The sequence below is a fragment of the Ostrea edulis genome, chromosome 2, assembly GCF_947568905.1.
Source record: "Ostrea edulis chromosome 2, xbOstEdul1.1, whole genome shotgun sequence".
NCBI lineage: Eukaryota > Metazoa > Mollusca > Bivalvia > Ostreida > Ostreidae > Ostrea > Ostrea edulis.
In genome coordinates, this window is record NC_079165.1 from 83,898,016 (window position 1) to 83,917,201 (window position 19,186).

General features: G+C 35.4%; 1 protein-coding gene across 2 annotated transcripts in view; it reads right to left on the bottom strand.

The window, feature by feature from the left end:
* Positions 1 to 15,639, bottom strand: part of LOC125682303 (uncharacterized) — a 39,855-nt gene extending 24,216 nt beyond the window's left edge. Inside the window, exons 1-5 of one of the 2 annotated variants that reach the window (XM_056155216.1) lie at positions 15,314 to 15,639; positions 6,248 to 6,456; positions 5,919 to 6,002; positions 3,753 to 3,873; positions 1,414 to 1,513 (exon numbers count right to left, since the gene is read on the bottom strand). In XM_056155216.1, the coding sequence (XP_056011191.1) occupies positions 1,414 to 1,513; positions 3,753 to 3,873; positions 5,919 to 6,002; positions 6,248 to 6,456; positions 15,314 to 15,398 (599 nt within the window). In that variant the 5' untranslated portion in view covers positions 15,399 to 15,639. The remainder of the gene's footprint in view (positions 1 to 1,413; positions 1,514 to 3,752; positions 3,874 to 5,918; positions 6,003 to 6,247; positions 6,457 to 15,313) is intronic. The other variant, XM_048922784.2, reaches the window with a different exon arrangement.
* Between the last annotated feature and the right edge of the window lie 3,547 nt (positions 15,640 to 19,186).

A 19,186-nucleotide genomic window follows, 5' to 3' on the forward strand; every position in this document is an offset into this window, starting at 1 on the left:
TAGTATGTCACTGTACACTGTACATACTATTTATATACAGAGTAGTCTGTCACTGTACATACTATTTATATACAGTGTAGTCTGTCACTGTACATACTATTTATATACAGAGTAGTCCGTCACTGTACATACTATTTATATACAGAGTAGTTTGTCACTGTACACTGTACATACTATTTATATACAGAGTAGTCTGTCACTGTACACTGTACATACTATTTATATACAGAGTAGTTTGTCACTGTACACACTATTTATATACAGAGTAGTCTGTCACTGTACATTGTACATACTATTTATATACAGAGTAGTATGTCACTGTACACTGTACATACTATTTATATACAGAGTAGTCTGTCACTGTACATACTATTTATATACAGAGTAGTCTGTCACTGTACATTGTACACACTATTTATATACAGAGTAGTCTGTCACTGTACATACTATTTATATACAGAGTAGTCTGTCACTGTACATACTATTTATATACAGTGTAGTCTGTCACTGTACACTGTACATACTATTTATATACAGAGTAGTCTGTCACTGTACATACTATTTATATACAGAGTAGTCTGTCACTGTACACTGTACATACTATTTATATACAGAGTAGTCTGTCACTGTACATACTATTTATATACAGAGTAGTCTGTCACTGTACATTGTACATACTATTTATATACAGAGTAGTCTGTCACTGTACACTGTACATACTATTTATATACAGAGTAGTATGTCACTGTACACTGTACATACTATTTATATACAGAGTAGTCTGTCACTGTACACTGTACATACTCTTTATATACAGATTAGTTTGTCACTGTACACTGTACCTACTATTTATATACAGAGTAGTCTGTCACTGTACATACTATTTATATACAGAGTAGTCTGTCACTGTACATTGTACATACTATTTATATACAGAGTAGTATGTCACTGTACACTGTACATACTATTTATATACAGAGTAGTCTGTCACTGTACACTGTACACACTATTTATATACAGTGTAGTTTGTCACTGTACACTGTACATACTATTTATATACAGAGTAGTCTGTCACTGTACATTGTACATACTATTTATATACAGAGTAGTTTGTCACTGTACACTGTACATACTATTTATATACAGAGTAGTTTGTCACTGTACACTGTACATACTATTTATATACAGAGTAGTCTGTCACTGTACACACTATTTATATACAGAGTAGTCTGTCACTGTACATTGTACATACTATTTATATACAGAGTAGTCCGTCACTGTACACTGTACATACTATTTATATACAGAGTAGTCTGTCACTGTACATACTATTTATATACAGAGTAGTCTGTCACTGTACACTGTACATACTATTTATATACAGAGTAGTCTGTCACTGTACACTGTACATACTATTTATATACGGAGGAGTCTGTCACTACCAGGAGTTCCACGTTGTATCGACCCGTTGCACGTTTATGTCTGCCTCTAGTTGGGACGAAATCAATGTCATCTACAAGGAATACTGACACCAATTATTTTCTGTTTGAATTATATACATCTCTTTAATTGTTACGGTTTAGGTTACCCCGTGTTAACTTATCGGGTACATTCGATACACATAGGTATAAGTATATATGCCCTGTTATAGTTTGATTGTGACAATTATGAATTAAGAATCGAAATAAGTTATATTTACACTTCCTTTCTTTCGTTTGTATGGAATGTACAGAGGGGCGTGGCAGTCGAGTCGCGCAGCAGAAATAAAGTACTGTAAATGTCTTGTGTCATGAATATGAAATTCATACTATCAATGCAAAATTGCACGCGATGTGATGTCATAAGTCAGGGATTGACAAAGTTCAAATCGCTACATTCAACATAAAGATCGGAGACACTAACTTTTTAGAGTTTCAAAGTGATTTGGATGAGTCATTACGTGATTTCATATGCATGGTAAAGAATAATGGAAAAAAGCGCGGATGGGGAATTGGGCACAGTAAGTATTTCGCAGACTCTTGCTTACATACAACACATGCTTTTTGCAGCTGAGAATCATTATCATTGTAATACAGAACCTTTTGATGTGCGAGTGGCGGATTGAGAGCCCCCCCCCCCTTCCTTTTCGCCACAATTTACAAGGCATTACTGCGTGGCATATATAGATAATAAGGTTGAAAACATTCCAACCCTGCACAGAACATAATAAAATCAGAAATAATGCGAGTAAAACTCAAGATCTGGATCCCAAAGACAGAAAACTTTTGGCAGAATTCCGACGTACAATAATTCCTAGGGGCGGAGCTTAGCTGTACAATAACTTCCACGAAACCGTATTACAACTTCCAAACTATGAACATAGAAAAGCAACAAATTTGTGACATTTATACAGTGATGAAAACATAAGAAAATAAATGCAAATATAAATAAATTGAACATAATTCATGTGTTCAATTAACACGCACCAATATAAACGGACTTAGAGCCTACATAATTTTTGCTGATGAAAAAGGTGAGGTGGTTGTGGTATGCTATATTTTAAAAAAATATTTCAAGTATTTAGTTTGATGTTGACGGATTTTATCATCACCCTTGAATACACAGTCCAAGAAAGCTACACATACATGCACGTGATAGAGAATTAACTTCTATGTTTTACGCATGACAGGTACTTAGTTACTAAAGTTGATGAAAATGTTAGTTTGTTAATTTGCTATGATGCTAATTTGCTTAGGTGGACGATTTATGGATTCTCTAGGATATAATAATATATTGAGATTGGAAACTTTAATCATTACCTTATGGGGTGAAAAATTGCAATTTCAATATAAAATCACACTCAAATGATAAATAAAATCTTTTCTTCTTGGTTCGAACTCATGATCAACACATCAGCAGCCTTCACAGAATATTTGACTAATACTTGTTGAAATACAACCTCGGTCACAACGTCTCATGGTTTAGTGGGTGTGTTCAAATAATATTCAACATGGATAGTTGTTTGATGGACGTGTTTAACCTATGAATAGTTAAATTATTTTTAAGTGTATTTCTATTGAGAAAACCAAGCAGAAAGCTATTCATGTTAGGTTTTCAGTTCCACTTCCTTTTGTCAAAATTATCAATATCAATAGATTTCTCTGAGAGTTTGTCAAAATCTGGTAATTGACATGGTGCACAGTGCCTTATATGGTTGCCATTGGCAATGTCATCTTACAGTTCCCAAAATAGCAGAACATTTTTCGAGTTTTTAAGTATATTTATTTCACTTTTGGAAAAAAATTAATTACATATCTCATCTTGTATAACGAGGGTTTTTCATATCCATCACAATTTTTTTTAAAAAATCACCGTAACGGTATATGTGGTGAATTACAGTAAAACACGCTTATAGCGGGAGTGCTGCGGTCAAACAATTTTGATTCGTTATAAACATAATTCTCTATATGCAAAGAGTTCATAATACTATAATATCTTTTTAAACTATAAGGAATAAAAATCATTTGGTGTTCGCCGTGACCGTGTTTTACTGTGCATGCAGTTTGGGGAGGAATTTGTCTTTTATATTTTACATTGATTATTTGCTTGCCTTTTGTTGATCCATATCTGACCCCTCCCCCCCACCCCCGAGAATTTGTTCTGGAACATGGGAGGAGTAGGAGGGTTTGTACACTTCTACTAAGCCGCAAAGATTACACTTTCCCTGACATTCGTGCAGTAAATCTTTCAGATGATCTATAGACAGTTTGTACCTGGTTTGTAGTAGTCTGTCTTCAGCTGGTGTGCTCTGGGTAACTTCTTTATTTTGTATTTGTTCGATCTCTTCACAGGCTCCATGGAATACATGGAGTTTTCAGATATAAACGTACCTAGCTAAACATAGTACACGAAAAAGCAATTATCATACCTTTATCATATTAGATGGTAAAATAAAGAGCTGTGTTATACAGCGTTTTACAACCATAAATAAAATCCAATTCTTCTGATCTTGTACAAATTGAGTTTGGAGACAGATTTCAAAATCTTGAAACAATATGAAGCGCTTTTTAAAATAAAAAATCCAAAGTCATCCAATGTTTATTTATTGTTCCCCTTGTCAAGATAAATACATTTAAACAAGAGGCTCATGGGCCACATCGCTCACCTAAATCACCTTGACCCACATTTAAAGACTTTTCCTATATATTTGCACGCAAAACTTTGATCCCATATTGTGGCCCCAACCTCCCCCTCCCCCGGGGACCATGTTTTCGACAAAATTGAATCTATACTGTCAGGAGGCTGCAACGTAAATTTGAACTTGTCTTGACCAGTGATTCTTGAGAAGAAGATTTTCAAAGATTTAATTTCCCTATATATTGGCATGAAAAACTTTGATCCCATATTGTGACCTCACATTACCCCCTGGGCCATGATTTGAACAAATTTGAATCTAAACTATGTCAGCAAACTGTTATATAAATTTGAAATTTTCTGGCCCAGTGGTTTTTGAGAAAAAGATTTTCCCTATACACTATATACTCACATGTAAAACGTTGATCCCCTACCTACCTCCGGATACCATGCTTTGAACAAACTTGAATCTGCACTATCTAAAATTTCATGTAAATATGAACTTTTCTGGCCAGGTGGTTCTTGAGAAGAAGATTTTTAAATGACCCCACCCTATTTTTGCATTTTCATGATTATCTCCCCTCTGAAGGTGGCAAGGGCCTTCATTTGAATAAACTTCAATCCCCTTCATCCATGAATGATGTGTACAAAGTTTGATTGTAATTGGTCGAGTGGATCTGGAGGAGAAGATGAAAATGTGAAAAGTATACAATGACAACGACAGACAACTGAAAGTTTCGATCAGAAAAGCTCACTTGAGCCTTCGGCTCAGGTGAGTTAAATCAGACTTAAACACTTGAAGGGGTATGGGCACGATTTGAACTGAAAATTTTCAAATTTTATTTTCCCATTTTCAATGTTTACAATGCTTAAGTAAGGTATTCTAATGGTATGCGAAAATTTTAATGTCATTTGAAATACAGCACTCACAATTCTTTGCTATGTAAACAAGGCTCGTGCCATGTTTTAAATGTTTACATATACATGTAGGTAGCTTGATAGAAAATAGCACGTTTAAAACAAAATGAGATGTGTCAAACACTATAAGCTATTTAATTTTGTTCAGAATTAACTTGTAAATTGAAAATAATCTGTTTTAAACGTATCTTTTTACTAGTATATTCAACCTATGTAAACAAAAACATGGCACGAGATTTGTTTACAGAACACACAGCGATTTTTTTCCTTATATAACTGGTACCGATAAACGGTACCATTCCCAATGCCAAAAACTGTTGATTTTCCCCAATTTTGAGACTAAAAATTCCCAACTTACTTTCCGAAAAATAGACCGCTGACATCGTAATTTACGTAGTCTGAAACGATATACAAGTTAACTAAAATGTTCACTTCTGGTATTAAATCGAAAGTACAGATCATGGTAGTGCGCATGTTTTGTAGAGCTACAGCGATTCTAAAACAATCCAACAGCAAATATTACCGTAAAAAGTTTGTAAAGAGATGAATAGTTCTTGTTTTGTTCTCTTTTTTTCTTTTCATTTAGTTAAAATCATTATGCTGAAACATGTGTAGAAAATTCCCAATTTGTTCGATTTTGACGCTATTTTTCCCAATCGAATGGGTACCGGTACCAGTACCAGTGGGTAGAAAAAAATCGCTGACACAAAAATGTTACCTCTGTATCTCTCTCATACCTCCATAACTGACATTAAAATTTTTGCTGACCACCAGAAATACTATAGTTAATTAAAAACATTAAAAATGGAAAAATTAAATTTGAAAATTTCAGCTCAAATCGTGTCTATACCCCTAAATACCCACTTCATAGGCTTTTAAGTACTCACCAAAGTGAACCGTTGACATGAAATTTCGGAGCAGGTGATTTGAAAAGATGCACCGGTGCTCAGATCTTGATAAAACGACACCATCTTCCAAAAATACAGTAAAATAGATTACTTTGATATATTCATGTAATTATGTTTATCTGCATTTCATACTTGAACAATTCGAATTCACTTTGTGAAATCATTTTTTTTCCCAAATGAAATCTCAAACCATATCAAATAGAATGCGCTACGTTAAACCTGCTACCACTTTTAATTCATGAAAAGAATTTCTGCATCGCATTGTTTAATTGAGGGGCAGGCAGTACACAATTCTTGTCTAGATCTACCTGTTCTTTGCTTGAGTGACATTTTCCCGTCTGGTGATCACAACCCTCTATCCCTGAGTGGATCTCAATATTTCTCGTCAGATTCAGCTTTTGTGTCACGTGGTTGAGGTGGAAGCGAACGTTGAAGGACGAGGGGAACTGAGTCAAGGCTGTTGATGGCGTGTCAGGAACATTGTATTTGATGTTGTGGATTTTCACATGCCTTGTGACTGTGAATAGAGAGTGTTTTTTTTAAATGACGTTTACAGTTATGAATATTTTTATCATAATATGTTGTACGGTGTGACCGTTGAGACGAGCGAAGCCCATGAACATCTTGCAACACGCCTTTATCCGCCTCTTCATTTAACGCGGGAAATATAACGCGCTTGATGTAAACAGTCACAAATTGTGACGTCATATTAGCTGCAATGTTTTTTCTTCTCTCGAACCAAGCAAAAACAAAATGTTTGAAGCTATGAGTAAGCTTGTCTGGAATTTAAAAATGTTTATGATAGCGAGCGCAGCGAGCCAGCGCGGAGCGCTGGCTCGTACTGCGAGCTCTAATGACTAGAGCACGGGAAATAATCCGAGCTAAATCTCAACCTCTAACAAGAATTTTTTTTTTGACGCCAATCCCAGAAGTCCCTCGTACAAAATGTCGGATGGTTCAATTCGTAAAATAATAATAAAAAAAATCTTTGAAGTATTACAAACCTTTCTTATTTGAAAGGAAAGGATGACAATCATATTCTTCCCCCTTTCTTTTTCTTTTTAAAATATTGTCTAAAGAAATGTAAACAGTCACGTCACAACTACCAGACTACGTCACAACACGCTCGTTGCATTTCCCGCTAAACTGGTTCCTACATTGGCGAGAAGAGCAAGACAGTAATCCTACGTATTGACAGTGAACCAGATCAGTTTTCCTTGTTTTCAATATAAATTTTTTGAAAATGTACTCAGATATGCTGCGCTCGCCCCAACAGTCACACCGTAATCATATTACTTTCTAAACAATCTAATTATTTTAATTACGGGTTTGTCAATGAAGTATACCGCAGTGACGGCGACATTTTTCGGAAGCATTATGGGTGACACTCATCTTTTTTCAACTGATGAAGAGCAAATCACGTGACTCATATGTGTAATCATATGGAGCGAGCTCGTCGCGTTGCTTCGCGACGCGAGCTTCGCTCGCTAATATGTATACGGTGTGACCGTTGGACCGAGCGAAGCATGTAATGGTCATTGGAGTGTCCCAAGTGGTAATCATAATTCCGTTAAGTATGGTAGGTTATGATTCATTTAAAAATATATATTTTTAATGAAATTTTCCTTGCGCTAAAAACCCAGTAACATCTCAATAATATGTATACGGTGTGACCGTTGAACCGAGGGAAGCATGTAATGGTCATTGGAGTGTTCCAAGTGCAGTCTGATTAAAATCAGACCCCATACTCATATATACACCCAACGATATGATAATGAGTATGGGGTCTGATTTTAATCAGACTGTCCCAAGTGGTAATCATAATTCCGTTAAGTACGGTAGATTATGATTCATTTAAAAATATATATTTTTAATGAAATTTTCGTTGCGCTAAACACCCAGTAACATCTCAATATTAAAGAAGTTTATATGGGGACAACAGTTTTACAGGATCCGCCTATTTATTGAACGCGGGAAATAAAACGCAAGGCGACGTAAACTGCATTGTGACGTCACATTTAGCCTCGACCTTTTTCTCTTTTTCAAAGCAAACAATTATAAACAACAATAATACATTCCGTATGCAATGAAAAAGGCCGTTAAAACTAAACAAAATTAACCAATCAATTAAAATTGGTAAAAAAGTAACCGTAATATTTTATCGTATATTCTTATTCAAAGAAACTCATGAACTCGTTCATCTATTTAGTCGTATTACGGTTTTATATGTAATTATTTGCTAAAACCTGTTACAATGATAATTATACTATTCACTTTGAACAAACTGAGTGTTTAAATTACGAATTGCACGTCAGAGTCTTCTATTATTGGCATTCAAAATAAAACACGAATAACTGTTGAAGCAGGTAATGAAAAAAATAAATGGCGGCGCCCATATGGATCACGAAAATTTCAGTGAACGTATATAGAGATTGTCTCTTTTTCTTTTGCTGATTTTGACTTTTTTTTCTTTTACATACGTGTTACCTTTAGAGCCTTGCTTCGCGGACGGGCCTTCGGCCCGTCCGAGCTTCGCTCGGTAATATGTATACGGTGTGACCGTTGGACCGAGCGAAGCATGTACGTAACTCCGTGTCCCGAGTGGTAGTCATAAATTTTTAATGAAATTTCCTTGCGCTAAACACCCAGTAACATCTCAATATTAAAGGGGTTTATATGGGGACAACAGTTTTACATGATCCGCCTATTCATTGAACGCGGGAAATAAAACGCAAGGCGACGTAAACTGTGACGTCACATTTAGCCTCGGCTTTTTTCTCTTTTTCAAAGCAAACAATTATAAACAACAATAATACATTCCGTATGCAATGAAAAAGGCCGTTAAAACTAAACAAAATTAACCAATAAATTAAAAATGGTAAAAAAGTAACCGTAATTTTATCGTATATTCTTCAATCGGAACTCCTCGAATGTCTCGCGCACTCGACATAGATCTCGGATGTAATACGATGGCATCCATGCAAACTCCCCGTCGAGGCCTCATTACGTCACCTACGAATAGACCTCTCCTATGTGACGCAGCACAATATACAGATCTGTATATTGTGAGTCCGCGATTATCACGCAGACAAATAACACTAAAGAAGTAGTTCGCAGTTAAAAGTTTGAAGATATTGATATTAAGAGCATTAATATAAAAGTATGGATTTTATTTTAAACATAAAATGATCAAAAGATCATTAAAAAGTAGGGAGACTCTGTTCAAATTATTGTGTAAAGTAATGAACTTGATGTTTACGTTCTTGTTTTGAAAGTTGTTTACGTTTGACGTTATGTTTTTTCGTCATTCTACAGTGACGTCACAGTATACGCGGCCGAAGAAATCGCTATCCCATAATGCCTAAGTGGAAGAGTTTGGTTTGTGAGCAAACGAACTCTGGTGGAAGTTTGGGCATCCATGAGCGAATTTGATGCATTGCTGTGACGTCACAATTGACAATGCATCAAATTCGCTCATGGATGCCATCGTATTACATCCGAGATCTATGTTGAGTGCGCGAGACATTCGAGGAGTTCCGATTGGTATATTCTTATTTAAAGAAACTCATGAACTCGTTCATTTATTTAGTCGTATTACGGTTTTATATGTATTTATTTGCTAAAACCTGTTACAATGATAATTATACTATTCACTTTGAACAAACTGAGTGTTTAAATTACGAATTGCACGTTAGAGTCTTCTATTATTGGCATTCAAAATAAAACACGAATAACTGTTGAAGCAGGTAATGAAAAAATAAATGGCGGCGCCCATATGGATCACGAAAATTTCAGTGAACGTATATAGAGATTATCTCTTTTTCTTTTGCTGATTTTGACTTTTTTCTTTTACATACGTGTTACCTTTAGAGCCTTGCTTCGCGGACGGGCCTTCGGCCCGTCCGAGCTTCGCTCGGTATAATCGTTATTCTTATGATTTGAAACGAAAAAACCGTCGGATTAATTCTAAAAGTGAAAATGAATATAAAGCACACATATATAACTTAAAAGTCGTGAATCTGTATGAGATGCGCCTTTTTGATATAACATAAAACTATTTTGGCAGCTGCAAGCGTAATGTCGTTAACGAATTTCCATTTTAATAATTTGCACAGTTGCCATATTGGATTTGCTACGGGGTTGGTTTTTTTTTAATAAGTAGAAATACAGGCACATGAGGTCTGGATATTCTAGCCCCTTGATTTTTTTCTTTTTTCTTTTCTTTTTTGTATTTTTGCCAAACTACACTTTCCTCTGCAGTGTTGTTTCAAAAACAAACTTTACTACTTGCGTGTCTCCCAAGTACGAAAATCTAGTGAAGAAAGGATGAAAATTCGTAATAACGAGATAAAAAGTCGTAATTCATTCACTAATTACTAAGTCTTTATAACGAGATAAAAAGTCATAATTACGAGATTAATAGTTGGAATTACGAAATAAAAGTTGATATAACGATATGAAAAGTTATAATAAGGAGAAAAAAGTAATAACGAGCTAAAAAGTCGTAATAACGGAACAGAAAGTCGAGACAAAAAGTAATAGTAACGAAATAAATAGTTGTACTAACGAGATGAAAAGTAATAAAAAGTTGCAATTGCAGTCCTTAAAAAATTAATTCGGGAAACTTCGTGTTTGACATTTCGCATATTCTGAACACGCACTGCCAAGTTTTTCTTTGTCACGTTTGCTACTGTTGCTGGTGCTGTCAGAAGCATTGGTGCAAGTTGTTGTTGGGAGTTTTGGCAACACGTCCGTGAATCCGGGTTAAAATAGGTCTCAGTGCCTCTTGCTTGTCGTAAAAGGCGACTAAATGGGGGAGGTCCCGTGTCACAGCAAGTGTAGCACGATAAAGATCCCTCTCTGCTCAAATGCCGTAAGCGCCGAGAGCATATATGCCTAAATTTTGCAGCCCTTCACCAGCTATGACGTCTCCATATCAGTGAAAAAATTTTCAAGAGGGACGTTAAACAATATAAAATGAATGAATCAATCAATCAATCCGTGAATACAAATATATTTGTGTGTGGGGAATAGAATTGAGAATTGAAAATGGGCATGAGAAGACGTTGTTGGCTTTCTCTCAATATCTGGAGTTGATGCCCAAAGTGGCGGAAACCTAGTCTTAGAAACATAAGATCTTATAATCACATGAGTTGAACTTATCGCCACAGGTACATTGCGGAAACATAATGCTTTGGTACAATACTAGCTGTATACCTATTTGCGGAAACATAACACTTTTTGCGGGAAAGTAAAGATAACATTTTTCAAAACTTGCGGAAAGGTATACTAAACCGGAATTTCTTTATAAGATAAATTAACTCGTTGATTGATATTTTACTCTTTTAATAAATCTTAAATAGGCAATTCACAGGGCACGGATCCAGGAATTGAGGTCCTGATGGGGGCCCAGGGGGCAAAGCCCCCAGAAGCTTCTGGATTTTACAGATTTTATAGGGCTTGAAATATGTCTCCTATTTAGTCATTTGTACTATTTTCTATCATTTTAATAAGGTGAAATTAATAAAATAACGCAAATTTTAAGTGTTTTTGAAAAAAATTAAGTTCTCCCAATAAAGTAAATCAAGAAATCAAAAGATTTTGTCATTTATTTTTCCGGGAGTGGAAGAAATTATTGCTTCTTTTATCGTTGAGAACATTTTTCTAAACAAGATACCACGATTTACCTTAAACCCTCCACTGGTTTATTGAATAAACTTGGGTGTAATTGGGTTTGCATTGCTATTCTCAGACATTTGCATATCTAAAGTTATAATTACTGTAAGACGTTCCATTTCGCTATTATCATTATAATAATGACCGTTTATTTGGTTACTATTCATTTCGTATTATTAAGACTTTTTATCTCTTTATCACGACTTCAAAAAAATCGTAATAATGACTTTAACCGGTAATTCTGGTATGGGTAGTCTCACTATATGGTCAGTCTTTCCCCTTTATAGAGAGGATTCCACCATTCACTTTGGTGTCCGGAATAGTCCTTTTCGCCATAATTTACATTTGTTTATTGAAATACTCGCACACTTTTAAATTCAATTGTCCGGAAATGAACCCGATGCTATATCAGTCGATGATTCGATATCATGAATCCCAGTTGTGTGAACAATCGATACTTGTCAATGACTCTTGATATCCGAAGGACAACAATAATTGTAACTGTCACAACATAACCAATCTATATAATCATAAGTTAATTCAAGAAATCTGATGTTCTATCATGGCGCGCAATCAGGAGTGATGCAAGGTTTCAGTTTAAGAGGGAGGGGTGGGGAAACGGGAGGGGACGTGGACCAATCCTCAAAGACAATGGGTCTGAAGTATCCGCCCTTATGCTTACATTGTGTCGATGGCTAAGCCCTGGTAGGTGGATGGGTGGGGGGACGTGGGATGAAGTTTCTAGCTTATGATAGAGTAGATCCCATCAGTATGTCCTCCCCCCCCCCCCCCCCCCCCCCCCCCCCCACTTTATGCCTGGCAATTTAGGATGATCGAAAATCCAGAGGGGTATTTACGATCTATGTTGAAAATTCAAAAGTTATTTTCTGTTCACTATTTAATTAATCGTCTATCACCGTATGAAAGTTCCTTTAAATTTAGGTTAAACTGGAGGGTTTTTTAATGTGTTTAGTGTAAACGCAAGAAAATAGTCCTATTTTCCCCCTAGTTGTTAGGTTCAATAGTTTGCACTCTAAGTTTACACGTATATACAATGTACTCATGAGTAGGATAACTAAACCTGTATTTCATTTATAAAACTTTCTTTTAATTAATTGGTTGGACAAGAAAAGTGAAAGTTTACATGAAAGCTTCTTGACATAGAATAGATTCAAGTTTGTTCAAATCATGGTCCCCGGGGGTAAGATGGGACAACAATGGGGGTGCTGATACATGTATCCTTCAAAAATATAATATACGTATCCATCTGCACATACATTGTGTCCTTGTATACAGGATACAAGAGTAACCTCCCCCTAGCCATTTTCCTCCAAACGCCTGGCTATAAAGCAGCCCCACTCCCTGGAAACCTGGCTAACTAGCAGCATTACCCACAGGGAAATATGGCTAATTAGCTACATGTCTCCCATTTTATAGGCAAATTAAGACCAATACTCCCTGAAAATCTGGACAACAGAGTATATTTCATAATAAATTATTGAAGGTATGGTTACTTGATAAGGCAGACACAAAACGTGGGATAAAAACATCATTTGCTTTATTTGATTTATACATTAAGATATCAGTAATCATTTCATTTATGAAGAGGAATAATTTTTATTTTGAATAATAGATGATATATGAAATTAATTCCTTTGAAGATACATCTTAATAAAAAAAAAAATCCTTGTTAAGCTCATTCAATTATGGAGCGCCAAATTTACATAAAACTCAAATATTGAAGATGAAGATATCATCCATTCATTTCATGCGCGCTACTTTTCAAGTGAAGAGAGCAATAATTCATATACTGCGCGTATTACTTCAATTAATGTGCGCATCAATTTAATTGATGAGAGCAATAATTGAGTGCATTAATTGAATTATTGCTCTCTTCACTTGAATTGAAGCGTATATTATGCGCAATAGTAAAATTGATACGCGCATCAACTCAATTAATGAAAGCAATAATTGAATTGATGATGTCTTCAAATAATTAAAAATATCGTCGATTATTTTAATGTATGTTACTTTGGCGTTCCACAGATGACTTGAACTAAATGTCATAGTCAGTCTTCCGAAGGAAATTTAATAATAGGATCCAGACCAAGCACGTAGGAGGAAAGCCTCACTATTGATAGTTTGGGGGAGCCAGTCTTCCGGGGGAATCTCACTATAGAGGAAGTCTCATTATATAACACCGGTTACTGCCACTTATCATCTGGTAATAATGACTTTATATTTCATTATTACATCTATTATCAGTCGTGATAATGCCTATCATCTGGGTACTACAACTTATTATTATTATTATTATTATCGTAATTACGACTTTTTGGTTTCTCGTGCGCCTTATTGGATCCTCTAGTTCTTTTGACCAAACCACCAAAAGTTGATTGATAGAGTCTACCTGTCTGTCAAATTCCCTAGTCTTTATCACTGCGTTGAACAGCATAATAGGGTATGGTTGTCTTAACGAATGATGCCAGATAAAATACGCGATTCAAATAATCTGAAATTCATATGATTCGTTTGTGTGTTTCCTATCCCCTGAAAAGCTTGCAAATAACATTCAAATCGTATACTGCATAAAATATTCAAACAATGATTGCATTATAGGTAGGGATATATGGGAAAATGGGGGTAATTTTTCATTGATCGGCGAAGTAACCCTTGGATTTCGCTGGGGTTTTTATATCCCTTATGACACAAAATAAACAATTATTCCTCTATATAAAACTTTGTGACCTAACTTTTTTAGCACAAGTATAGGCTTTCATGCAAATTTCAAAAGCCATGTCACTGTGCAGTAAAACTGTGAACCATGTCTGCTACTAGCCTTGTTCATTTATATTTTACTAAAATATGTACATACATTCGCGCCACAGTGCAGGGGTAGGGATTTTCCGTCAGTTAAATAAAGATCTGTTTGTCCCTCTCTATTTACAATGAAACTACATGCCTGTAGATGATCTGTGGATCTACAGGGAGTTATGGGGGTAGCAAGAACCACCCCACCCCCTTCGAGAAACATTTTAACAAAAAGTCATTATTGCCAATTTGGGGTCTTCAACCCCCTGGTTTAGTACGCGGAAAAGGTACAAACTTAGGACACAACTATCCACCCCCTTTCAAAACTTTTCTGGATCCGCCCCTGCAGATCTAACATCACGTTATTCACTGAGGTATACATATATTGTAGTTTCCGGAGCTGGTACGATTTTCTTGTCATGCCCAACATGCTATTTCTTTATAAGTGTTATACCAATAAAGGCAAGCTAGTTTTCTCTATACACAATATAATCCATTCACAAAACAGGTAAAGTCTTCTACATGTACCGTGAAACACATGATGCAATGGAAAAATCATTAATCGGTTGTAAAAAGAATCCAGCATCAGCCCGTGTTTGGAATTGTTGTGTTAATATGTTTTCTATAAAATCAGACCCGTCCTATAGCGACTGACTGCAGTAGATGCAATGGGCCTGTACAACACCTGTATAACTGTACGGCGATATACCCCCCTATAACCAGTTAACGATCGGGCACACACACTAACATCAACAATGACATGTCAACAGTGCTTTCCACCCGGTCTTCCGTGTCCAGCTCTTGTTAATTGTAATAACCCAATTAATGAATACAAAATTGATGTTGCGAAATGCAAGCGCTGCTATAATTGGTTGCAATACACCTACCTTCTGTGTCCGTAGAACAGCCGACGAGTAGCAAAGTGCAGACGAGCAGGAGGCCACCGATTCTACTGAAACACAGGACCGTCATTTTACCTTCGCTCTACCTGGGACGGACAACAATGGCCCTCTCACCCGAGGCTCTGGTGCTAATTTCTACACTGGACTGAATGAAATCATAACGTTCCAAACAGGTTCCCGGCTATTTTTAGAAAGTTTCGACATATTGTAGAAGATTTAAAATAGTTTCAGATATTTAAAGGTGAAATCGTCCCTATTTACGTTCCATTGTCCGATTCTGCACTCGACTGGGATTACACGTTTGTCCCCGTACCCATCGCTGATTATTTAATTCAGTATCGATTTGTGTCAATTACAGTTTGTTTGGGGGGTTTTTGTGGAAAAAAAAAAAGCTTTCTGTTTAGTGAAAGAACATAATATGAATCCAGAACGATTAGTTTTGATAATCTTAATGGTTCCCTCAGTACGGTTGATTTGATAAAATACATGTATATTTGGAAACTGCTATATTCGAAAAATGGAATTTTATGAAGTTATAACAATAACCTATTTACAGCTTAAATATGTTTCCATATAAAACTACAAGTAATAATCACAAAATAAATAGATAAATTTAAAAAAAAAAAAAAAAAAGAAAAGAAATAAAACTGTAATAGAGTGAAATTTTACATGTTTTAATACTTTATTTCAGGGATTTCATTTATTGAAAATAAATTGCTTTAATTCAATTTCTTACAGGGTTTTGAAATTTGACATGAGAATAAAGTTTTATCTAATTGAAATCATTATCATAACTATGACTTGTGTTTGTCTTGTTATTTCATTACTTATTAAATTTTACTGCTTACCATGCAGAACAGGTTTTTCTTTAGGATAATTGTTACTATTTATAGATCAGTCTAGTTTGGTCACATGGTTTTTAGGAGGGAAATTTCTTTTGAGGACAGGTATTCTTGTTTTCATGCTTAAAGTTTGATATAGTAGCTTGTTCTTTAGTCTAGCTGATTGATTTACTGGATGGAGATTTATTCTATTTGAGCAGGTTAGTATTAAACTTAGGATGCACAATTTCTTTATTTTCACTACTTTATCTTGTCTGAGTGAATGTTTGAATGATAGACAATATGAGGAGTGAATGATCTTTGCAAGTTTGCACGAATGCTGTAAATAATTGATATATATAACTAAATAAGATTCAAATTGAAATGTTTAACTTTTAAAGGAGAGAATGAATGTATTACACTTTATAAATTCTTCAGAGTAATTATTCATTCATGCAATAAATTATAACTCTACAGTAAATACCTATTTTATGATATTTAGAACAGAAACACATACTATAAAGTAGGAGGATTGCTTTATATTTGCACCGACCTTTGCACCTCATGGGAGGTAAGGTTAATTGTAGAAATGTAATTTTTACTATAAATTCAGTATTACACGTGTAAATTGTTAAAGCATTTATAGTTAGTTTTCTTTTTGTTCAATTCATCTACTTTAGCAGTTTAGCATGAATTATCTATTATTTAGAATTTATTCCGTTTATGTTTTTCATAAACTCTTTACTATGATAAGCTTTTCATGCTAAGCTTAGGGAAAGATTATTGATTCAAGAAATTATTGTAATTCATAATTTCTATGTATTTTAAACTATCTTAATATTTTGATAAGGACCTTGATTGTAAAATTCTTATGCAGAGTTATTGTTCTTGTATTCATAACTTTGATTGTATTTCAGGGTCATGCAACAATAATTTTTAGTTACATCGCCACAATAAAGATACAACCCACAACACCGGAGTTCGTGTTATTATTCCACCCGGTTACAAAACCACACAAAAACAATGTTAAAAGCCAAATTTAAAAAACAACAACAAACCAACAAAAACCTGTGTACAGAACGACTTAGAGAGGGGTACTGTTTGTGAATGCTAAATATATACGTGTACATGAAAATTTTCATAATTTGGTAAATTCTTTAACATTTCTAACGAATGATTTAAATTCAACTACCCTACCCCCCAATAATAATGTGTAATATATTCATAACGTACGTCGATTATTATATAGGACATTTCCATACAAACTTTTAAATGAATTTGTTTAAATGCACACATACTTTATTTTGCGAATCAGAAGTTTTATTGAAATGACAAATTCATAATCAGTCCATTGGCTGAATCTGCTCTAAGATTACGAGGTATGAAGTTTGAAATCCTCTTAATTAACATGTCTTTTGATCAGATGTCTACGCTAGATAAATCTTGAAATGTACAGAAAAATCTGTGTATATTTATTTTGGTTTTTGAAAAATAAGTTCATAACAGAGAAATGTTCCGCGTCGCCAACTAACTGCGGAATTGCTGCTCTCCGCCGGGGGGGGGGGGGGGGGGGTGAGGGGTTAAAGAAGTACTCCCAGGAGAATGTTCCGATAAAAGATAGTTTTGTATGAAGTGGATAGGGATGTTTTTCTGTAAGATCTCACTTTTGTCCAAGGTTTAGTTTATTTCCGGTAAGTCTATGATTTTACGGACGAGAGCATGAAATGCAACATTGAGTAACGATATCACTCAAGTACGCCCATCCAATGTATTGTATTCATGCAATACTAAGAAAAGAAACAATTCTTTGGTCAAGAAATGGCTATGACAGCGTTCTTTCGGCACTTCCTCTTATATCGGAGAATATATAATTGATATATTGACACAAATTGTCAGTTCTAAGATGTCTTATGTTAAGCATCACAGTAAGGAAAGATTTCACTCTATAATATATATAGTATAACGTTGGAAAACAGTTTTATTACTTTTCAAAATATGCTTGGCACCCACACCATGGAGAACCTGTACAAGTTAAATGGTTCTAACCTTCTTGGTACTGTTTTTTCTTCTTCATGCTTGACCTTTACCATTCACATTAAGGCATTACAAACTTCTTCCTCTAAACATGGGGAACATTTGTACCAGGTTTTATCATCTTTATCAGTATCAGTTGTTAACCTTCCCACAAGGTACTGATGAACAGACTGACAACAGATAGGTACACAGAAACAATGTACCATAGTATATCATGATATCAAAATATATATAGTGCCTTGGAAAGTTTGACCTTGACTTATGACATTGAAAAACAATAGACCTCTCCGTCTAATCACTGGAAAAACATGTGTACTAAATTTGATGATCCTAGTCCTAATTTATCTGACTGACAAAGTGCTGACAGGCGGACAGATACGCACTGCTCTTTATCAAAAATACAATCCGTGTGACAAGCGAACCGTGACAAGCACACGGAGCGGAAGCTATAAATGGCGCAAAAACTACAATCAGACGTCTTCTGAGCGAGTTGTACAATCAGACGTCTTCTGGGCGAGTTGTACAATCAGACGTCTTCTGGGCGAGTTGGATTCATCCAGTTGTTTGCTGTTCAGAAAAGCCGGGAGTGGCGTGGGGGTTCTATTAATATAACCCGACAGGGTGGAACGATATGACCTCTGGGCTCGGCCAATATTGTACTTCTCATGTACTGTAGCTAAATCGTCGTGTTGATATCAAAATGTCAATCATTGTGTAAAGCTTGTCACAATGCAATATCATAGTTTTCCCTATAGTATTTTTATGAATTGAAGTAGCATTTTCAGCTTCAATCCCAAGTCGCCACCTGAATTTAGATAAAGGTGTGGTGCACTTAAAGATGTCTTGTATCGTTACAGATGGGTCATAGCATAACAGTTCTTGACATATTGACAATGTCATGAAGGTCATTAGCTACTTTACTTTGAATTTGGCAGACCCTGCACAAACACATGCAACTTGAATTTTGACAGCAACTCCGCCTCTCCATGAGTTCACGGTCAGT